At 26.6% G+C, this 24,945-nt stretch overlaps 1 protein-coding gene across 1 annotated transcript in view; it reads left to right on the forward strand.

Annotated features, from left to right (window-relative positions):
* Positions 1–873: 873 nt before the first annotated feature.
* LOC145837811 (uncharacterized) overlaps positions 874–24,945 on the forward strand; it is a 29,915-nt gene continuing 5,843 nt past the window's right edge. Inside the window, exons 1-3 of the mRNA XM_082945262.1 lie at positions 874–1,088; positions 9,423–9,701; positions 16,941–17,152. Coding sequence (XP_082801388.1) covers positions 902–1,088; positions 9,423–9,701; positions 16,941–17,152 — 678 coding nt within the window. The 5' untranslated portion in view covers positions 874–901. The remainder of the gene's footprint in view (positions 1,089–9,422; positions 9,702–16,940; positions 17,153–24,945) is intronic.

The following is a 24,945-nucleotide window of genomic DNA, read 5'->3' on the forward strand; positions in this document are numbered from 1 at the left end:
CTTATTAATATTAAGATTTTTTTTTAATTTGAGCATAAATTATTTTAGACCAGAAAAGTTTATCTTATTGAAACATTTTTAAATTTTACAGTACTTGTTAATAAAATGATTTTTTTTATCTATGTACAATTATCTACAAACATATTTTCTTTATCATTCGTGCAAAATTTTATTTGTTGACACAATAAATTTTCTTTGTTATGGTGTTGGAATGCATTGAAATGTATTTTTTATATCTTAAATGTTCTTTCAATCTCCATTAAAACCAATACTATTAAGTATGCTTGTAGTTTAATATACAATTACATTTGTTAAAATATAAAATTAGAAATATAATTTATATGGGCTTATACTGAAAATATATGTTACTCACTGAAGGATTTGAATAAGACTTTTCCATTTTTTTATTGCTTAAATGAAAGAAATATTTAATCTTTAGAGTAACCTTTTTTGAAAGCCAAGAATTTTACCTAATTTTATTAAAACTATGCTACTATCAGATAAAAAACAATAACATTTAAAAAAAAAATCTCTAAATATTTAAGCTGATCAAAGTTAAACAATGAAGTTAATTATCAAAATTATTAAATGAACGTTGTACAAAAACTACAACCCTTATATATTTACAAAATTTTTAACATAATATAACTGCCATAAAAAAATTTTCTTTAATTTTTTAGCAAAGTTTAGGTAAATAGTTTTTAATCAAAGAAAGTTTAAGCTTTTTTTGTTTATATCATTGTTAAGTTTTACTTTTTTTCTTGTGTTTCTATTTTAAGTAAAAGTTTTAACATATACTTTTAATAAAAATTCTATAGATGCTTTGACTATTTATGTATTATAAATAGAAAAACATTTTTTCAGACATATACTTTGAAACTTAAAAAGGTCTACTTAAGTAATGTCCACACATGAAATGAAAGTTTCTGAACCGAATGAGGAAACAACCCCAACAAAAACCAACAATGAGAAGTCAGCAGGTGATACTGATGCAAACAAAAACCACCAGATTTTGAATGGTGACTTTCCAAGCAGAAATGAAGATGAGAACAACAATGAAAAATGCAGCAAAACTATTTCATTTTCAAGTTAGTTTGTGTGTGAACTTGTATTATAAAAAGCTAAAATTTTATTTTATATTGCAAACTTTTTTCTAAAATTCTAATATTTTTTTTTAAACTATCAAACAAACACTCATTATTTTTATTTATGTTGCTAGATAATGTTTTAAATTTTAATTATTTTAGTTTGTGTTTTTTTAATTATCAAAATCAATCTTTTAATGAATTCATTGAGTAATTTTTATAAAGTTATGTTTAGATTATTGGACATTATTCATTATTGTTGTAATCTTCTAGTTTTTAAGTTTATAAGAGTTTAAATTATTTAAGGATTGTTTTGAATTAAAAGGTAAACAGTGTAATTCAAGACAATGATGGTATTACAACTAACAGATAAAACTGGTTTTATTAATTAGATCAAATTGTATTTTATGCATTTTAAATACCTTTTAATCTGTTTTTAATATCAAGTAATTGTTAGGTGAAAGGTCAGTAATTATAATTTTTTTTCAGCATTTTAATAAATTATTTTGTAAGTCAAATAATTAAAAACTTACCACAGGTATTTGTTGAAGTATACTTATTTTTTGACAGTATCATTTTGTTTTAGTGTTTTTGTTCAAGTTTTAACTTGTTTTGAGAACTAGTATAGTGGCAGCATTTTTTAGATAGATAAAATTTAAAACTTTTGTGCAAAAATGCAATGAGTTCTAAAGTAGCAGGGAATATAAAAGTGAAATTTTATTAGTCTCTTTATTAGTCAAAAAAATTTTTTTTAACACAAATCCTAAATGTCTTATATTTATGCAATAAAAAATTATGATTTTGTTTTCTATCACATACAGAATACTGATATTTTCTGGTTTTTAACATATTAAATTTCTGAAATTTTAACAAAAAAGAAAGTTGTTTCCTACAGATTTAGTTTTTAGTAAGTTAATAATTCAAAAATTTACACTTATAAATTTTTCTACAATACTTCTCCTTATATCAACTTTCTGAAAATTTTTTATTGAAATAACAAAATACAAAGTAGTTTATTGTTGCCTAAAGTTAAATTTTTTTACATTTAGTTTCGTTTTGAAGTAACTAAAGTTTTTCTACATGTCTTGTGGTTACTTAATGTTGGTAGTTTGTTGTTTAATACATTAAGTTCCTAAATTTTTATTTGTTTTGTAATAAGCAGAACTGTAAATTAGTTTCTCATCATAAAACTTTTTTTAAATATTAACCTCACTTGTAACAATAAAATGAAGAAGCTTTATTTTAAAATTTTATGATTTGATTAAACTGCAGTTAAATTTAAGTAAAGTCTGAAAGTCATAAAATGTAAATATTTGTAGAAATAAAAAATATTTTGTCAAATAAGTAGATTCACTAACAGTTTGTTAATCCTTTTTATAAGTTTCATTCATTTGTTTTGTTTAAATGCTGTATTTTAAATTATTAACAGTAAAGTAGAATCAACTTTAAAACAGACTTTTAATTTTATAAGCATAAAAACATTAGGTTTTTATTACTGTTTTTATTTAATTAAACAAGTTCAAAAAAATTTCTTAGGGAAAAACATTACTAGATGAATTTGTATTAGTTCAAGAATTAACTTAAGTAGATAAATAGTATATGCTTATTTTAATTGAGTTATTAACAACTATTGGATCAGGTAGAGTATAATTTTTATGGTATAAATACTGTAGTTTTAATACACTACTTCTGTACAAATATACAGTTTCACTTACAATTAAGTATTTCGTAAACTAACGTAGTTGAACTGCTTTAAATAATAAAATATATAAATTTTATTTAAAACAAACCATAAAGACAACATGAGTATTTTATTAGTTTAGAAAAGGTCAAACAACTATAGAATACATGATAATAATTTGATACTTATTTTGAACTTATTGTTTGTAGCTTAAAAATAATTAATCGTTTGATTATACTGAGTACTTCAAGTTTTAAAAATAACTGTCCTTACTTTTTACTAATCGTGTAATTCGTTGTTGTATATTTTCTAAACTCAACAAGTTGTCATAGTTCTAATTCAAAAGTTATTGTATATTAATTTGAAAGTACTAGAAACATTTATTCGAAGTCTATTGTTTATTTACCACAATGGTTTTATGAAGAAAAAGCTAAAATTTTATATGTAAATTTTTAAACAATTAAAAAAAGATATCAAATGGGAAGAAAGTTTAAAAAACATTATTTGCATATAGCTTAAACTTTTAACTAAAATAAATAGTGTTCTTTTTACTTTAGTATACAGCATAACACTTTAATTATTTAGTTTTTCTTTTGTCATAAACCTTTATATTTTTACAAAAGATAAACATAGATATTAGTTTAAATAAGCAAGTAATTTTTTTGTTAAACAAGTTTATTTAAATTTATTTTCTAAACAGTTTTGTGTAAATATATTTTTATAACATTTTATTACTACTTAATTGTCCTAAAAAAATATTTTTTAAATATTAAATAACATTTATATGAAAAATACTATGAATATAATTTTTATAAGTGTTTTTTTGTAATTGAAAAATTGAGTAAGTATGTTTGAAAAAGATATATTATGGTTTTATTCTTAACTAAGTAGTGTAACTTGACTTAGATTATGTCAATTAATAAACCATGATACAAAATATAAATCGAAATTTATATTTTGGTGTAAAATACATTTTAAAGTGATAGATTTTGGTTTTATTTATTTTTACTAAACAAGTTATAAATGTAATAAAATTGCAAAACTGTTTTTTATTTTTTAGAATAGATATGAAAAACCCAATTTAATTTAAATTAACATATTTGTTTTGTGAGAATTAATTATAATTTAATGGTTCTTAACTGAAAAATTTTTTCCTTCAATATTTGAAAAATCATAAATAAGTATAAAATTGAATAAAGACTTTAACACTATAGTTTATGATAATACGTAAGACTTTTTAACATCTAATAAAAAATAGTAAGGTTTTGTAAAACAAGCTCAACTTTTAGCAACAATGTTTGAAAATTCGTCTACTAACTAAAAAAGTTTTTAAAATCATGAAACAAATTACAATACACATTACTTTAAAAAAAGACTAAAATAACTTTTTATATAATTTTTAACTTCAGGAAAATTTTTGCTTCAATTTTTACCTAAATAAAAAAAAAACGAAACCCAAAATAAAGTTTGTAAACTTTTACTTGATTCTATTACATAAACTATAGTTTGCATTAAAAAAAACACTTTGACTGAAAAAGGTTTTGTAAGATAATGTGAATCACTATTTTCAAAAAAAACTTAGTTATAAAAACCTTTAAAGTTTGAAAGAATTTGTGAATCATTTTTTTGCCTTTCAAAAACTTTTTACTTCCGTTATTGCTTTCTACTTGCTCAAGTTCCGGCTTGGCTCCACCTCTCTTAAACAGCTCGCTGTGACGTCATAATAGACATTCCATTTGTATGCAATCATCGCCAGTCGCTACTGGTCTTTATTGTTCGTTTGTTTATAAACACAAGTTTTAATGGAGATTTTTTTATATCAGAAAGTAGAGAAAGCTTTCAAAAATGTGTTTTTTTTTTGTTTTTCAAAACGTTTGGAGTATAGAATTGTTTTTTTTTGTAAAGTTTAGAAGAGTCTAGTCAATGTTTTAAGCAAGGAGATGCTTTTTTTTATTAAATATTTGTTAAAATTAGTCAATTAATGACAAGAGCCTCTTAAAAGTTTTTTGTTGTTTTAAAGATTAAAATTTTGAATTATTGCTTAGTTCTACAATTTTTGAAAAACTTAAAGTATGTTTTTAAGCTTAAAAACTAAATAGAACTGTTGATAAAACAGTAAATATTATCAAAAAAGCGTTGGAATACCAACACTTTAGGTAAAATTCAGTTTTAGTTTTAAAATGTTTTAATCTACAAAGCACTTTTAATATAACTTTATTTACTCACAAAGATTAAAACATTAAGTTTAGTTTAAAAGAGCTTATTATTTGTTAAATTAGTTTCAGTATGATTAACTTAGTTATTTTGTTTTAATCTGATTTTGGATTAAAAAACAATAAATGTTGATAAAAACAGTTTAAAACTTAAAAATTGAACAGTAACTTTTTAATCACGTAAACATTTATTTATTTTTTATTAGCACGTTTTATTCCATAGCAAAAACCGTGAACAAATTTTCAATGACCTGTTTTATTTCAAACGAGCGTTTGATATTGCGTTAAATCAATTGCAAAACTCAACTGCAGAGTGTGCAATAGTTTATTCAAGCCTTATGTGTTGTTGTCGTGATCACAGTTGCAATCGCACAAAGTGAGTGCTCTTAACATGCGATAAGCCCCTAATGAAGTTTTATTTGAAACCTCTTGTTACATATGTGGTTCCAATTTGTTGTTTTGTTTGGTTTAAATTTTTTTTTAAGTGTTATAAAAACTTAAACAGTCAATCAAATATCAATAAACCCAATGTTGTTTTTTTAAACGTTTTAATCTAATTACAAAGTACTAGTTTCTTAAAATGTTAATATTTTTCGATAAATTTTCAAGAATATTTTAAAAGGAACTCTGTTTTGGTTTTTAGTTTTTTAAGTTCGTCTAGCTAGCTATCTATAAAAATTACAAAAAATTGTATTAGTCATCAATCTTTAATTTCTCAATCTTATTTCGTAAAGTTAGTTAATTAGTGCATTTACATATAGTCAAAATAACTTATAACTATATAACCTGTAGTTTTACACTTTAAAATATAATGCACACTAAACACAAATTTCAGTTATGGTTTTATATCTTTTTATATTAAAATATATATATATATATAAATAAGTACTTTTCAAATTAAGTTTTGGTTTAAGCCCTGTAAATAATTATAAAAGTTAAAAAGTTCGTTAGTTTGATATTCAAGTTGTTAAAGTTTCACAAGACGTCATTTTTAAGACATAATAGTTTTTCTCGAAAGTTAATGACTTCCGCAAACAATAGCAAAAACACCCTTAAAATTTTACGAGCAAATAACTCTCTCAGCAATATAAACTTTTTTTACAAATTCAAACTGTAAACGATGAGAAAAAAGTTCTAGTGTTTCTGACCTTATTTCTAAATTAACTTTTTATAATGAGAAAAAGTAATAAAGAACGTTTAGATATTGCTTTTAAGTCAAACTTTTTTCAATTTTCTATAAAATTCTCCGAACTTACAAGTTAAGTTTCCGTTTAAAAGTAAAGCTAATAGAGAATAATTAAGATTTTTTAAACACTTTAACAAATTTTCTCCGTTTTTTTTTGTAAACATTACCAACAAATTAGCGGTTTCAAAGCTGCACCTAACGAAGAAAATAAAACTTTTTTATGCGAAGTCATTTTTGCTTATTGAAATGAAATAACAAACAGCGAGAAAACATTCGCGGAAATCGGCTTGAAATTAGTGGAAATTATTCACTTTTTCTTGTGTGTCTGCTGCACAGAACAATACTGGGCTTTTCAACTTCCGCCAAAACATGAAAGAAAGCCTTTCATGGAATTTCTTCAACTAAAATAAACATTAAAAAACTTTTCAGCGCAACTTTGAGAAAATTGAAGTTGGATGTTTTTACCGGAAATTTGTTTTATTTGCTTTTCGCCTTTTCGCTTTTTGTTGAAACAATTACATCACAGTGGAAGGTTGGAACGTTTTGTTTATAAAAAGTAAACACAGCTTATTTTGAAATGAAAACTTTTATTACAGCGGACAAAAAGTTTATGTAACTTGTTGTTTTAAAGCATTTTTAGTTTTAGTTCCGGAAAATAAGCGTAGCTTTGAGTATTCAGCAAATACTTTTGTTAAAAAACTGGTCAAGTAGTTGGAATTTTCTCAAAATGCAAAATTTTGTAAACACAAATCACTAGGGACTTAATTGGTCAAAAATTACAAGGTTGCGAATTTTTTTGCTTGCTTTTAACTTTTAAAATTTAGAAAACTACTTTACATATTGATGAGAAAACATGTTTTTTTTAATAAAAACAGTTAGAGCAAAACAACATGTATAAATCTATTCAGATTTGTAGTTGTTGTCAAAGTTGCATCGTAATTCATCAAAAGGAAGTGTACTTAAAATTTTCACAATAATAATTTAAAAAGAAAATTGGTATAAATCTATTTTTATTCTTGCAGCTTATGTGAAAAGTATTGTGTTAAAACAGCTTCCTGTAGAACCCATGTAGCATTATTTTCCTGCTTGCAACAGCTTCACAACTTTTTTTTTACTTGCAGCTTTTTGCATTGTGTTTTTACGTTGGGCTGTATGTGATGAAAAAAAATTGTTTGTAGTTTTTATTACTAGTTGTACAATTTTTATTTGTTTGTAAAGTGTTCATAATTAGTCGTAGAGCTGAACATATTGTTTTACAATTAGTTGTTTATTTTTTATAAATATTAGTGCTGTTAGAATATTATTTCATAATTAGTTATTAAAATATAGGTGTTTTTAATTAAATAATATTTCTATAAATTATGCTATTAACTAAAATTAATTGTGCATTTATAATTGAAAACTTTTTTATGTAGTGTAATTAAGTAATTTGTTTTGGAGAAACTTTTCAACAAATAAATAATTAAGGTACACAGTTTATTTATATGACAATACTTAATTTGTTCTAATTTAAGGAGAAGTTCTAGTTGGCAAATTAATAAATAAAACATAACTGGTGTATGTCATTAAGTAATAGTTATTAATTTGTTTTCCAGAGAAAATTTAATTAAGGTTTTAAACTTAATACTTAATTAGCTTAAATTTTTGGTTCATCTTGGTTTGTAAAGGTGCTTTTAATTCCAATTTATCTTCATAAAAATAACTTGAAGTTAAACTGTATTAACAACGTGTTCTAAATAATTAAAAGTTTAAAGCCTTACAGAAAATGAGATATTTTGTAAAACTAACCTTTGGTAATAGTTGTGTTTTAGCATTTTGTTGTTTTTTTTTTTTTACACATTTGTTTTTAATTAGTTAAAATGAAGTTTGTAAATTTTAGTTATGATCCAAACACTATAAGCTTTAGAACAAAGTATTTGTAGAAACAGCTTGTATAATTATGCTAAACTGTTTTTTGTTTTAAGATGTTTCAAAACCAACATATACTATATTACTAGTGATGATGGTGGTGTAAAACTTGATTTAAAATTATTAAAAAATTAGTCTCATTTCTAAACAAATTAAAAAAATTATACAAACTTATCTTATACCTAAAAACATAAATAATCCAAATAATTTTTAATTATATACCAAAATATATAGGTCAATAATTTTTATAGTCGGAACTTAAACAATCGAATACAATAAAAGCAAACTCATTTTTTGTTCAGGAGCTAAGTTTTTAGCGAAAGTGTTTTATGCAATAATAAATTGAAGCTACGCTACTATAAATTTCATCAGTTTGATTGATACCTTTAACTTTTTTCATAACGTAAAAGTTACATAAAAAATTTGGCACTTTATTAGCGGAAGGTAACATTAAAGAGAAAAAATTGACTAAAAAAAGCAGCAAATTTGAACAGCATAAATAAAAATTTTGTATAAAAGTTAAGAAAATAATCACACCCTAAAGTTAAACTTTTATATACAGCTACGCCTATTTTGTTGTTGGTAAATTTTTAAGATCGTAATTCTTCATTCATAGTACATTATCAAACACAAAATTCAGTTAATTTTCGTTTAGTTTTCTTTTATTTTTCTTTTTGTTTAACTGATTGTTTTATTACTAAATATTTAAATAATTAAATGATAAAAAAGCTATGTGTAATAGCTCGTAAGAAACTTTATAAGCATGTGGTGTACGACTCGATAACCAAAAGGTCCTTTGTACACCAGGTCATTAGACCAAACTTTTTGAACGCTTTTTTTTAAGGAGTTTTAATTTATTTTATTTTACATTTCTTCTAAACGGCTTTAAGTCTTAAAATAAATTAACATTTGTAATTAAAAGATTATTCACAGCTTAAAGTATTACTAGAAATGCGATTAAAATATTAATAGCAAAATAAAAACTCTTACATGTAAAAAACTATCACATATTAAGTTAACTTGGTAAACTGTAAGGTTCTAAAATAATATTTTAACACCAAGCTTTGCATTTTACAGTTGAAATATAAACATTAAACAGATCTTTTTTTACATTTGAAATATGAACAGTAAATAGTTTTCATATTACAACTGAAATATGAACTTTAAATAATTTCCATATTACAACTGAAACGTGAACATTGCACATTTGTGTTTGCAAAGTACAAAGTTTGCTCTCTCACTTGCTTCCTGTTTAAATATTTTTTAAACTTAAAACTTTTATAAATATTTCTTTTGTAGCTGTTTTTAATATTTTATACCTTTGTGCTAACAACAAGTTGTGTATTCAGCTCAACCGATAGAAACAGCAAGCAAAATGAACCTCTCAATGGAACTTTCAAGATTACCTGAAAACGAGGTGGAACTTTCAAGATTACCTGAAAACAAGGTGGAACTTTCCAGATTACCCGAAAACAAGGTCGAACTGTCCAGAATACCTGAAAATAAGGTAGAACTGTCCAGGATACCCGAAAACAAGGTCGAACTTTCCAGGATACCTGAAAATAAGGATTGCTGCAAGGAAGAACCGCTTCAAATTCACCAAAACTCCAGCAATAACCTGCCTAAAGGTTGGTTGTAGTTTTTAATGATCTAAACTAATAATACTTAATTAAGATTTTCAACCTTAATTTACAAACTCTAATAACAATCTCTATAAATCTAAAAACTCTTTGTTGCATTTTACTTGTTTTTAAAATTGAATTAAAGCATGTTTACTGATTTAGTTTTGTTATACTTAATCCAATGTTTTATTTGTTTTATATATAATGAGATTATTTACAAGTCATAATTAATTTACTTACAACTTATCATTCAATTATTTACTGATAAGTATGGCAGTATTTTCCTTCGAATAAAAAAACCATTCTTTTTTTTTAACAAGAATATCACTCACACATAATAATCTACTGTTCCTCACAAACTTTCTTTTGTCAGCCAAATTTTCATAAAGCAAATCCGATCACACTTGAACTTCTTTTTACACAAAAATTAAAATGCTTGACAAGGTAGCAGCTATTCGTATGTAATGCTAATTACCCGCTCACACAAAAGCCGAGCACAGTAGCTGATGAAGACACACTCATGTAACAAAGCTCTCACATGCAGTACAAGGCAGCACATTGTGAAAAATTTTGTTTGTTTAGCCTACGTGATCTGCGCGAGAGACAATTAGCTTCTGCATGAGCTTTCGCACGAAATGTTCAGTGTGCTAGCGAACTTCTTGCGACCAATGTTACCTTACAGTGTTGTTTTGGTATACGAGTTTATTGTGGTTTTGCTCATTTTCTGCCCACAATATGAACCATGTAAAGACTTGTGTATTGGCGCTTAGAACGCCAAAAAAGGCAATTTTTTTAATGTCACTTCAACCGTGAAAAAAACAGGCGGAAATTGATTAATCACGTCGCGCGCTGAAATATGTCGTTAGTTCAATACACACCGCAAACGTTATTTATTTTGTTTGATGAAAGTTGTCATAACAACTTGTGTTAGCTCCTGTGTGCTCATTCACGCGTGACCGAAATCACGTGGTCTGTTGCGCTTGTTCAATAAAGGCTGCTTTTTACTTGAAAACATTTAAAACAATTATATTTTAAAAAATATTTTTTCGCGTTTAACCTTAAATGTTCAAAAACAAGGAATAGATCAGATTTAAATGCTGATAATCTGCTTTTAATTATGGTGATTAGTGTGTGAAACATGAGTGATTTCGAATTTAACTTGACAAGATGTTTTAGAATATTTTAAACTGAAAAATATTGCTTTTTAATTATACATGAAGTCATTTGAAATCTTTAATACTGTATTTTCTTAATTTGTTTATGACAGTTTAATTATAAAATTAATCAGTGTCTTCTTAAAATAAAGTATGTTTTCATCGCTTTTAAGTGCTCTACATCAAAAGTTTATATTTTGTAACAAAACTAAAAAACAACTTCAAGTGCGATTTACATGCTCATTAAATCATACTTATATATCTTAAACATACAAACAAGTCTTATAAGTTCTTTGTACTAAATTTAAATATAGCTGTTACTTTTTGACGTTACAAATTATAGCCGAAATTAATGAATTTTCAATACAATTCAGTTGTTTGACTTCTTGTTTTTCTACTGTAAAAGTATTTAAGCTGATGGATTGTCACTTATAAGCTTCTTGCGTTTAAAACAAAGTACAACAAGTTTAAACTCAATTAGCAAACTAGTTTTGATGTTGTTTTGTTTTGATTTACTGCTATCAATACTGATATTAGTGCTAGCTTTTGTTTGCATATATATCTCAATAGTTTAAGATATAAAGATGTTGCAAATGGAAAGCTTTTAGCACAATTCTTGTTGTTGTGTCACTGAAACTGTTGCCAGGAAGTGATAATTCCCATGGGGTCTCAATAAGTCTACATCGGTTGTACAGTCTCGTGATATATATGACCTTGCGATATTAATTTGTATTAATTGCACAAATTCGTGTGATCTAACCAGCTGCTATTGGTTTGACCCTTTGACATTGTTTTTACCCTTTTTATTTTCAATTTTTTATGTCTGCATTTTTGAATAAAATGTTTTGCTAAGCACGTTTTTTCTTAGTATTTGCAATGCGTTGTATTTAGTTTACGATTTTTGTTTCACCGAGCCTAAAGTAGACTTTATGTATTTTGTTATGGCTGTTTATTTAAATTACAAACATGTTTGAAACACGATTTTTCACAAAAGTTTTAAAACGTACAAGCTGAAGTTTAAACAAAGCGCATACTGTGTTGTTATAAGACAGAGCTTTAATATAAATATTACGTAATATTTGTGCAATAAACTGTCTAATGAGATACTTAGCTTCTCATTACCTTTTAAAGTATTATTGTTCAAGTACGTCATTAAGTACTAAATGGAAGCTTGTTTACAAAAAAGTTTAAGTAAACTTGTCCTTTTTTACATAAAATTAAAATATAGTTTTTAAAAGTTTTAGCTTTAAGTTATTTCTAAGCTTGTTGAATAAAGAAGAATTTTTAACAATAGAAATTAGAGTTTACATAATTGTTAAACTTAATATTGAAAATGATATTAATAATGGTTTTAGGTCTTAGAGAAATTTTAACAAAACTGAAACGTTGATTAATAATTGATGAGCCACTACTATGTATTGTAGCATATTCAAATTAAATTTAATTTAATAATGTCAAAACTCTAGTTTGTACTAAACTTGTACTTTGTAACGTTTAAATATCGAATTAAATTTACGATTACTAAGCGAATAAACTGAAAAAAAAAAGTTTTAAATTTGTTCTCATTAGCAAACTGATAAGTTCAAGTCGAAAGGTCATTTTTCGACTACATCTAACAAAATAAGTTTTAAAAACTGTTTTTTTTTTAAACTTTAGAAAAAAATTGTTTGCAGAAAAGTTTCTTTGCGGTTTGCAGATAGCACACTTTTTTTCCCATCACATTTTCACACAAAGGTTATACTTCAAAGTTATTGGTAATTTTCGACACTGATTGCCTTTTTGTTTTTCTGCACCTTTTCAAAGGACAACAAACAATTTGCTGATTACGTTTCTGCGCCTCTTGCTTCACCTCCGTCTGGCAGTAAACAAATAAACTTTGCAAAATCGGTGATGCTTATCTTAACTTTTGTTTGAACTCTACCCCCTCGAAAACTCTACCCCTCGTTTTTTATTTCACGTTCCGTAGCTTTTGTTTGTTTTCGTCAAAATTTATTATTTTTTGTTTTTTTGAATTTTTCATGCTGTACAGTTTGCGCCATGACTTACATTTTTTGACCCGTTGAAATTCGTGTGCTTGTTTTAAAATTTTTAACTGGAAATAAATGAACTTCTTAAGGGTACACCTGTATAACTCTGCTCCAAACAAATAGGTTCCGTTTGTTTGATTAGTTTAAGTATAATTGAAACTTTTTTTGAAAATTGTAAGCCGCCTAGAAATAAATTCAATGAGGTTTTTTTTCGCAACTAAGTTCTGCCGCAAAGTCTTTTAAGTAAGCCGTCCGAAATACCTCTTTAATCACTGAGGTTCCGCAGAAAACTGCATTTTTTGTTTGTTTTTCTGTGAAATTGCTTTTGTTCTGCTGACCTTCTGTTTGTTTGCGCCTACACATTCGTCTTTTAGTTTTTATAGTTTACAACACTTACAGAGGAATTAAAAAGGTTTTTGTGAGCAAAGTTGACGGTATTTCGATTAATGTAAAACAGCTCAGAATTACATATTTACCACCCAAGCAGGCTATTTTCTCAAAAAGACATTTTCGTGTTTATATAATACACAAGTCATTATGAATATATTTAAATTTTGAAGTTTAACCTAATTGAGTGCATTGAAGTGATTAAAAAATTAGTTAATCACGGTATTGTTACGTCATAATATCCCGTTAATAAAGTTGGTAAAACATTGAAAAACATGAAAACTTTTATTTTAGTACATACTTGAAAATATTTTAGCAAAAATGTGAAAAAACAACACTGTTGTAAAAGTTCTTGCTATCAAAGAACAATACTTTTATTTTACAAAAAAAGCAAAGTTTTTCTTAATGTTCTTGTGGAGTCACAACTTTTTGACTTCCTCGTTTCAAGCTGCCTTCCGCCCTTTGTTGTACAAAATTTCTTTCCAGTCACACACATATCACATGTGCCCATCATGAGCTCTTTCCTTTTTAATTTTTTTGTGCTTTTTTATTTTAACTTTTTTATGCGCAAAGGAAGCAGTAACGAGATAGCTTCCTGGTTCGAAGTGTATTTTGAACTTTTTATTTTTCATATACGTGTTCAAATATTGCTTCATCTTGTTAGAAATAGCAGCTGTTTTCAAAAAGTCACGTATTTTTTCCACCGGTCTTTTTCAAGTGTTGAAACGGAAAGCTTTCAACTCGTTTTCTAGACTTGAAAAAAGTTGCAAGTATATTGCAGTAAGTGTATTTATAACAAAAATCTTCGGTATGTAAGATTTTTTTAGCTATCAGACCTAAAATCCAATAATTTTACTAGAAAAAGAAGTTATAAATTTATAATTAAAGAAAGGTCAGTGTTCTTCAAAAGTTTGCATTCTTTTGCATTAAAAGAAAAACAAATATAAAATATAAATTTAAAATGCTTTTGCTCATGTTAGCATTTCAAACGATTATCATTACGACTCAATGATTTACAATGCTTTTTCTTTGAAAATCAAAAGCACACTTTATGGAAGAAAACAGTATCATTGAACTACAAAAGCTCATGTTTTTTATTTGTTTTTTTCGCTGTTTCAATTCATACCAAGTTTCGATTGTTTCGGTTCAGTGGTTTTAACGAGGTATTCTTGAAACCGGCGCATAAAAGCTCACATTCCACTGTGACATGTGAGTACGCTTTGTTACGTCATAATGCTTGAGTCAACATTCAGAAAGCCCCGTCCAAGGTTTCATGTTTCTGATTTTCGACGGTTAAATGAAATACAGTGGGGTGTAGTGAGCTTTGAAGTCGTTTGTATGCAAATAATTTTCTTTAAAAAATGTGTACTTTTAAACAGTTAAAAAACTATTTTAGTAATAAACATTTTATTACATCAAAACAATAAGTTATTTGAATCTTAAACTTCACATTTATTATTTTAGACGCTTAGTTGAGTTAGAGTCGGGGTGCTTTGTGATAGAATCGTTGAATCTTTTATATGTAAAAAAAAACTCCTTTTCATCAGAAAACAATTTTGATTTAAATACAATTTGATCGCTCGCTAAAAAATAGAGTTAAGTCGTTGTAGAAGAATATTCGAGCAACTTTGTCGCAAATGAGTTTTTTTTTTGTTTTTTGATTAGAAACCGAAAATAACATTTTGAATTACTCGAATTCTGATGGCTGTTAAATAGAGCAAATAAAAACAAATATTCTGAAAACATAAACTATATAAGCCAAAACAATTTTTTTATAGTATCACTTATGAATTTTTCATGTAGCATATACCGAGCACAAAACTTTTCTGCAATGACTCATTTGTCAACTTCAAGCGGGAATTTTTTATTCATCACAAACTTCATCTCAGAGTGATGACGTCATAGCTTCGTTATTTTCACTTATGACGGCGAAAACCTTAAAAGTTCAAATCTTGAAATCGAATATTTGTTCTACGTACAATTACTACTCATGAATTGTGTGGAGTAGCTTCGAATGATTTGGTTTAGTTTAAGTTTGGTAAAATAATTGTGTTTGAGATGACCAGAGATTCAGAATAAGAAACAAGTGCAAAGTTCTAAACTTGATAAATGTAATATCCTTTGTTTAAACCACTACTTACTTGAAAGTTATTATTACGGAAAAAAAATTATATTCTTTAAAGATGATTTTAGTTTGCTTTATAGTAGATATCTAACAAATAATTTCGATTAATATTTTTTAAAAGTCAGTTGATAATTATGAAAGAGATCGCACATACATATAGCTGTGTGCATAGAAACCTATTTACTTGAACTAATTGTTCTATATCTAAAGTGTTATTACGCTGTATTTGTTTAAAAGCGTTCCAACTTTTTATGTAAGCAGTTAATCCACGGGCTTAGCGCTTAACATCATTTTATCTGCTCGATAAATCTATTAAGCAACTCAACTCGTTCAGACTGTCAACTTGTGTATGAGTAATTGAGAGTAATACAAATTTCAAAATGGTGGGTTGAAGAGTACTGAAGTTTTGATTAATTTGAAAAATTGTAGTGTTCATTTTGAAATTCGACTCAACTTGAAAAAAAAACTGATGATCAGTTATTTCTTTAAATTGACTTATGGTCTAGTAAAATATTTGCTACAATAACTTTGTTTAAATTGTTTAGATTGCTTTTCCGGTTTTTATGTTTTTTGATACTTTAAACAGAGTTAATTTTTTCTTCAAATGTAAGAACTTTTATTTGAAGATGTTCTAGTCTTAATGTAATCCATTAGTCATGACTATTGACCTTGTTCAAACTGTCTAATGACGTTTAGTGTAGTTAAAAGAAATACAAACTTGACCACTTTTTTTTGATAAATATTGAAACTTTGATTAATTTTTTGTTTTTTAAGCTTTAACCTTGGTTGACTCAACTTTTAAATTTTCTGTAATGAATTATTAATTAGGCGAGCTAATCACACAATCATTTAAGAACAATTATGCTTAAGAAGTATATAATTGTTGTTTATTTTGGCTGAAACTGTTGTTTAGTCTTATTCATTTTACAACTATGTCAAAGTTAACTGTCACAATTATAAATGATTATAAATTATAAATTTTATTTTAAAACAAGAAGAACTAAAGTTAATTTAATTATCTACATTATTTTATTTTAGTTCCTTATTTAACAATTGAAAAAAACAGTTTTTAGTTTTCGCTAAAAGTTTATACAAAAGTTTATTTGAAAAGGTGTGCTATTTGGTTCTTAAAAAATTTGTTTTAGAAAAACAATATGTAAATTAAATAAGTTTTTATCAGAACATAAAACTGAGAACAACATAAAAAAGCTTATATTTAATTATCACGTAACATTCTTGTATTAAAAGTAATTAAGGATTTCGACCTACATTTACCACAACGAATTAAACTTTTTGTTTGACTAATCGTTACCAATAATGTCATATTAGACCGTAAAAATGTTTATGTTAATGTGTCCATAATTTCTTCATTCCTAAATTCAACGTGTTATTATGGCATTTCTTCATGAAACTTATTAACATAACATAAATATGTTTATCATAATAAACTCATGTTGTTGCAGTTGAAGCTCCTAAATGATCACAACTGTAATTTTTTACTAAAGTTACTTTATTTTGACATGTTCGAAAATATTCTGATTTATTTTTCCAGTCCTAGATCTGAACGTGACGTTGTGGCAGTTCCTGCTGGAGCTCCTGAACGATCCCCAGCACGCCTCCCACCTGATATCCTGGACGTCCAACGACGGGGAGTTCAAGCTGCACGACAGCGAGGAGGTGGCCCGGATGTGGGGGATGAGGAAGAACAAGACCAACATGAACTACGACAAGCTTTCGAGGGCGTTGAGATACTACTATGACAAGGTTGGATAATTATCATATTATATTTATTATATTTGTTTTTATTGTTGTTAACATGAACTACGACAAATTGTCAAGAGCGTTGCGGTACTACTATGATAAGGTTAGATATTGATACGTTTATATAAGACCAATTATATATTTAAGTTTATTTTAGTTACTTTTAGCATGAACTCCTACAAGTTTTCCAGGGCTTTGCGACATTACTATGATAGGCTAGATTTAATTTGTGTTTTTTATTATAAAGAATAAGACCAACATGAATTGTCCAGAGCATTGCGGTACTATTATGATGGGGTTGGTTAAACTTAAACTGTTATTTTTTTACTGCCCTATTAAAAATTTATCAGATAGTTAATTTGAACTAAATAGGCTTTGAGATTTATTAAAATTATTTTTTATAAGAACACAATAAAGGATACTGTAAACTTTGATAAACTGGAATGTTTTATATAATGTATAAATTCAATTTGAGTTTTGTTATAGGATATCTAGGCCATTTAGGTATTATTACAATAGAATACCAAAAATTCTACAAACTCATCATTATAAAGTAAATAGAATTTTGTTGCATGATGGTGTACACTTACTATATACACAGCTGCTTTAACGTAACAAAATAAATAAAATTACTTTGCACATATTTATCATGATGCAGCAAAATACAACACTTTTGAAATAACTTTTAAATAGATTACCTTAATTTACACGCTTGTTAGATATTTTAAAAATAAGATATAAACTTGCAGATAAAACCATTTATATAATTACAAGATAAAACATTTACGTATTTTGATATAATTTTATCAACGGTTTTTCCTTATTAAAAACTGTCGTATACTACTTTGTTGTGTTTCATTTTCAAAGTAATTCTCAAGCTAAGAATTTTGATGATAAAATATGAGTTTCAATTTATACGGTTAGTTTTAAGAATTAATGAAATTATAAGTTGTTTTCAATAAAATAGAGTTTTTAAAATAAAATATTTTGAATGATCGATTGATTATTAATAAAATATTTAGCATACTAAACATTTTTAAACAACGCAACTTAACTAACTTCACTTTAGTTAAACATTTTTTATATATTCCTTCATCTTGAATTTTATACAACATAATATAACACAGTTAGATTAAGTTTAATGACACATTATTTAAAAACAATTAATTAAATTATCAAATAAGTGAAAAATATAAATAAACAACATACTTACAAAACTTACTTAAAATTACAGAAGTTTAGACAGGCTGTTTTTTTTTATTATTTTTTACTTTTTATACTCAAAGTTTGTACAATACATTTTAAAGCAGTTTCATTGAGTTAATTTCTGTAAATACAATCAAAAGTTTAAACTAAAAATTACAAACTTGTCAGTAATTGGTTTTATCAATTATAAATTAAACTACCAGACTTGTGTTGTAAAGTTTACTAAATTTAGAAAGAAGTAAGCTGAAATGACGTTTTCAAAAAAGACATTTCTCCATACATTGAGTGTTAACACAGTTGGTTTTTGTTAAACTTTTCTCAAAAAGTTTTTCTCGTCAAAGGCTACACTTTTATTTTCCGTTTTTCCGCGTAAGCATTTAGGAAGGCCTGAGTAAATCGGCGCAAATCAATTTTTGAAAGCTCAGCTAATTTCGATGCTTTTAGAAAAAAATTAAAAGATGTAAAGAAGCTATATCCTGTTGGCTATGCGTTAAAATCCGTGTGACATTTGTGAAAAACCCGCTTTGTTTTAAGTTGCACACAAAAAAAACACAGTGATGTATCTTTGTTCCTGTTAAAGTTTTTAGAAGTTTGAAAAATTGTTGCTCTACAGTTTTGTAATAGGCTACCGAAGTTCTGTAAATTTTAGCATAGATGCTTGTTATTAAATATTATTTATATATTAGACTTCAATGGTAAGAAAACAAACATTTAAATTGGTTAAGTAATTAACTATGGCTTATTTTAATTGCAATTTATTTTCTTTGAACAAACAAATAAAGCTTTGTTGCAAAATTTAAAAAGAAAATTCACCTCTACATAAAACTCAAAAAACGGATTTATTTCTGCTTGTAGAGCTTGTACATTTTAAGTGTTCTTGCTACAAAACGTGAGTTAGTTTTATGTAAAAACGAGTATAAAACACGGTTACTTAGTTGTATTTCGTTTTCGTATTAATTTTTGTCTACATTTTGAGTTGTTGGCAACACTCTAATAAAATTTTTTATTTAATTTACAAAATCAAATTATTTTGAACTTATAACATATATTTTTTTTATACTAAGTACTTCAATGAGTTCTACTAAAACTGAATAACATTTTTTATACAAACTGTAGTAAAACTTTAATATCTTTTATAAGCGATTTCCCGTCTAGTCACAAAAGTTCATATATTTTCCACATTCAAATACATTACTGTCAAAATAATGTATTTAGCTATAGACATTTTTGTTTTCGTATAAATATCTACAAACGCTACTTCTAGTTTTTAAAGGTAAATTAGCAAACTAGTGTATAATTTCATACTGTTTTTAACAGTAAGAGAAAGTTTTACTACACAAATTCTTTACATATTTTATTTTTATTAAATTAAAAACAAGAAACTTGGTTTATTTAAGTTTGAATTTTATCAAATGACAAAATGAGACATTAGGGTTAATTTGAAACCATTTGTAGAACTCTAACGCTACTAATTATATTTAAAAAAATACATTATATAAGATATACAGATGAATTAAACATACATACCTGACTTTATATTTAATCACGTTTTAAATACGGTAAACTTAAATTAAAAAACACTTGAAGTTATCTTTAAACTGTACAAAACTCAAAAAAGTTTTTTTTTATTACTTAACCCTCTTAAAATGTTAAGTTAATTATAACACTTAAGACTTTACTATATGCCAAAAAGTTAAAAAAAAAACTTAATACATTTTTGAGTTAAAAATTGGATATTTGATAATCCAATGTAAAGTTATAAAGTCCAAAAGTATTACTGCTAGAAAATGTTGTTCTTACATCTGCATATCAATTAAATTGCCTTCTGATTTTTGAAAACTTTCCTTAATGAGCTTGTTTTAAAATATATTTTACAATTAAAACCATAGTATAAAAATAAATACATTTTTAAACGCTGAATCTAATAACTTTTTAAAATAATAATTTTATGTAGAAAGTTTAAAGTTCTTTAAATGTTTTTTATTAAAACTGATATTCACATAATTGCATAAACGTTTAAAAAGTTTAATATTTTTTTCAAGTGTGATCATTTTAAAACACTTGTAACACTTAAGACTACAATAAAAATGCAAATAAATTCAAAATATTATTTTTCACTATATTTTAAGTGTGCGGTCCAATTTATCAAATACTTGGAATTCAAAATTGCTTTTTCACCTGGCTAAACTGTTCCGCAAAAATTCGCAAATCTGCTATTATATTTACCAAGCTTTCTAATATGCATATTTACATCAAAGAAGAAAATAAACGCTTTAAAAGTAATTTAGTAAAAGTTTTCGTGTAAGGATAATTAGTTTAATCGGTAATTCTATGTAATTTGTCAATCTTAAATTATTCTAACGCCTTTATAAATGTAAATTTATTATTTTACGCAAAATATAGTTTTTCGGTAAATTTTTTTAATTTTACAGCAATACTTTTATAAGCTTTCGTAAAAGCTTGTTTTTCTACTGTTTTTAAAAAAGTCAAAAAAAAAGTGTTTTTTATTTGGTGTCAATATCTCCTAATAAGTTGATGCAAAAAAATAAAAACACAAAGTTTGGTGTTAAAAAACGAGTTTTAAATTTTCTTGTAGTAAAACAACGCGATTTTACAATCCACAATAAACTCTTACGTTGTTTCAAACATAAGCAATAAACTTTTACTTAAGTTTACACACAAGCAATAAATCCACGTTTTTACATTGCTCTTGTGTTTGAATTGTCAAAAAAGGGTAATCCCCTCTTCGCGAAGTCCGCAGACGAAACTCGTCTCGTCTTTTGTTGTTTCGGCGGAGAATTAAAAACATCATTTGTTGTTATTCGCAAAAGGCAGCCAATAAGGAGGCAGTATTCTTGTCACGAAACTTTTCACTCTTTTTTCTGCCATCACAAATTTTTCTATGATTGTATTTTTAAAATGCTCATACAACTTAATTTTCATAAAATTTATTTGAAATTCAACAATAAACACTCGTTTTTAATAACGTTAAAAAAAAAAGGATTGAAAAACATCATCAAAACGAAAATCGCACAGCGTCATGAATTTTTTTCAACAACAAAAAGCCTTTGGTGAGAAGGTTATCGTTTGTTCGCGCAATTTCCATTGTGACGTAACGCCCCGAACCGGAAGCTCTCGGCTTGAAAAATTGCGCGCGTCATCCCAACAGCATCCGGCAGCGAAATTGGCAGGAAATCCAGCGTTGCTGCTGGCAACGGGCGAAAATTAAATCATCACCGATGAAAAAAGAAAAATAAAAAAAAAACTGAGAACTTCACCTTGTGTTTCTTGTGTGTCACGCGAGCTTTTTGTGATTTTCTTGGCAAAAAAAAATCGACCTTTCGAGCGACTCTCTCCTAACAAGCGGAAGTAATTTCGGTTTGTGACGTCATAGCAACAATCACAAACCGGACGTAAACGTAAATGGAGGGAGAATTTTCGGCGGCTTTGTTGCTTTGATGCGTCGGTTTTTAATGTTTGAAGATTTTTCATCTGGATGTTTGAAAAAGTATTTTATATGAAATTTGATTAATTATCGAGTTACTTTTAATTGCTACCAATTTAATTCGATAGGTTAAAGTATTCTAATGCGTTGCAAAAAATAATACATAGCTTTTTTAATTTATTTTAGTTTTTCATTTATGTTTATTTCTTGATTTTTATTTATTGCTGTTTTAAAGTACTTTATAAAATATATTTTTTTAGCATATAATTATGGTAACTAGAAAAAAAAAACTGTGGTTTAATTTTATTGAAGCTGGCAAACTAAAACATCCGTCTTAAAACTATTTTTTTTTCTTTTATTATTCAGTTATTAAAATATTTAAACTTTTAACCTTCAAATACTTATTTGATCAACAAATTTTTAAATCAGCTGAGTAAACAAACTAGGCTATTATATTATACTTAAAAATTTAGAATATTAAGGATGTTATTAAGATATATTACAATAAATGGTAAAATATATACTTTTAAAAAGCGTAAAATTATATTGTTTGTTGAAAATTAGCTCAAAAATAGACTAATTTTATTTGCAAAAGCAGTAGTCAAACAAATTGTTTAAACAAGATAAAGTTTTTAATTAGTTTGTTTCTAAAGCCTGTCAAAACTTTTATTAGTTATTGGATAGGATAAATTAAGTGTTAAGTAGTTTTAAAAACAAAAGTTTTTTTATAAAAGCGGTACTTAAAAAAATTGTGTGAAATTATTTTATATTTAGCTTATTATTTAAAACTTGTACTGCTTTTAAAAATACACAAAAAAACATTGAGGTTAGTACTAAATACTTATTTATAAGGTAGTTTAAATCATGACAAACTAATAAGTTGAACAAACTTTTTATTTCAAAACATCAAAGTTCAACAGTCGAATGTTACGTCACACTAGCGTTAATACGTCACAGTAGTCAACGATGAGCAAACAGTCGGCAGCTGATGCTGGCAGGAAGTCGAAAATTTTGTAGGCGGGGTTTAATTCGTGGTTTAGCTGCTAAATTTTTATCAACTCTCCTTAAATCGTCGCTAAGTTTGTCTAAAAGTATGATACTTTTATGAGCTGCTAAACAAACCTTGGTACAACAAAATTCTCTACATAGTATCGTTTTCATATTGTTGTGTATTAATTTATTCACAAATAACTCAAAATCTTTGTTTCTTATACAAGTCAGTAAAAAATCAAGTTGTTTTAAAAACTTTCTTAAATCTGATAGCCACCAGAAAATTTCTCTTTTTTTTTGTTTATCCAATTGTCGGTTGCTTGCACGGGTTTTGGCGCCAACAAGCTTGCAACATCCGCCTAACTATGACGTCATAACGACAGATTTTAAGCGTGGAAACTCAGCACGACACTGAAGCGTCGCCATGGCAACCAGCTGATGAGGTCGCAGTTGATTGCCCACCGTCGAAATTGCTAAGTTGAATTATGACGTCACAGCCTCTATATATACCAACGGATATTAACAGCCGCTCCGATGTAGCTTGCTGTGATGTTTTATGGTTTCCTGCCGAGCAATGAACAGTTGCTCGCATTCCGTGTAACTTGGAAAAGATTGAATTGTGTTTTGGAACAAGTCTAATTCGCAATGCATTTAGAATAAAGTCGGTTGTGTGTTTGAGTTTTTTAATTTGCTTTACTTTGCAGTTTTGAAAAAGCTGGTGATTTAATATTTAACTTGGTAAAGTCGATTATAAATTGTAGTTTAAATTAAGTAAATCTTAAAGATTATCCTCTGTTGCCTTGAAAACTCGACAACATAATTAGTTTTCATTAGTTTAAATTAAATTTTGAATAAAAAAATGTTTATTAAAAAGTTTTGAAGTAATTTGGAGTTTGAAAAGCTTTGATCTAAAAAACTGTATACGAAAATAAACTAAAACAAAATAATTAAATCATGTTTTTTAAAACTTTTGAGTTATACTGAACGTGTAGAATGAGCTGGTACAAATTTAAGTTTGAGTTTTCTAAAACTTTAAATAAATTATTTTGATTAACATGTTTTAATAGATACATTCAACAGTATAACAACATATAAATGTATAGAAAGCATATTTCATATAAGTATTCTTTTCTTTAAAATTTATAAAAATAGACAATATTTAGGCTTAAAGGTATAAACTTGTATAGGTTTTTGTTAAAAAAAGCTACTTGAACAACAATTTTGCGTGGAACTGTTTTAAATCAAAACTGAATTTTTGAAGTGTATAATGCATTTAAGCTCAAAGCTTTATAAAATCCTTACCTATTATTTCAAAATTTTAAATAAGTAAAAAAGTTTATTTGTCGTTTATCGTGAGTAGTCCTCTGTTCAAAATAGTTTTATTTCTTTGTTCGTAAGGCTAAATATTGTTAAACAGCCAAGTTTTTCTAATTTATCGTACTAACAAAAACTTATGTTTTGTTGTAATAACACTTTTCTATATTCCTTTATTGCGTTGAAACTAATCAAAACTTATTTTTTATTTAAATAACACTTTTCTATATTCTTTTATTGCGTTGAAAACTCCCTCTTGCTATGAATGATTAAACGAGCTCAAAGTCCACCTCCTCAAAGACACTTTCGACGCAAGCGTTTGCGACCTTGGCTCAAGTGCCCGTCTTGAGCACTCGTTTCAAACGTGACCCCATAACAAGTGCGCCCGTAACAAAAAGCCCTAAAAAGTTGTGACCGGCCCTCGGCATTATGACGTAACAATCCCTTTTGTTGTTTCAACCTCGCACCACGGCGGTCGCTTTGTAATGTTTTCTCTCAATGAGCTCTTCAGATATCTGTGTGACGTGTTTAGATGCTTGAACTTCGAATTTATTACAAATGTCTCGTTCGTTTTGTTTGTAAACACAGACAATTTGTCTTGTTAAAAAAAATCAATGTTGTATATTATCAGAAAAAATAATGTCTTTTTGTAATTTTAGTATTTCTTAATGGTATAAATAAATATTTCATTGCCATCAAATACTCCAATTTTATTTCCACTGTTAGTAGTCGAAATTTCCTTGGTGAAATATAGATTTATTCTATTGATTTTTTAGATTAAAGCTCAAATATCTTTACATTTAATGTTCGTTATTTGCATGGTCTCGAAAAATAAATCACT

Source organism: Thalia democratica, chromosome 6 (assembly GCF_965202585.1).
Source record: "Thalia democratica chromosome 6, ktThaDemo2.hap1.1, whole genome shotgun sequence".
Classification (NCBI taxonomy): domain Eukaryota; kingdom Metazoa; phylum Chordata; class Thaliacea; order Salpida; family Salpidae; genus Thalia; species Thalia democratica.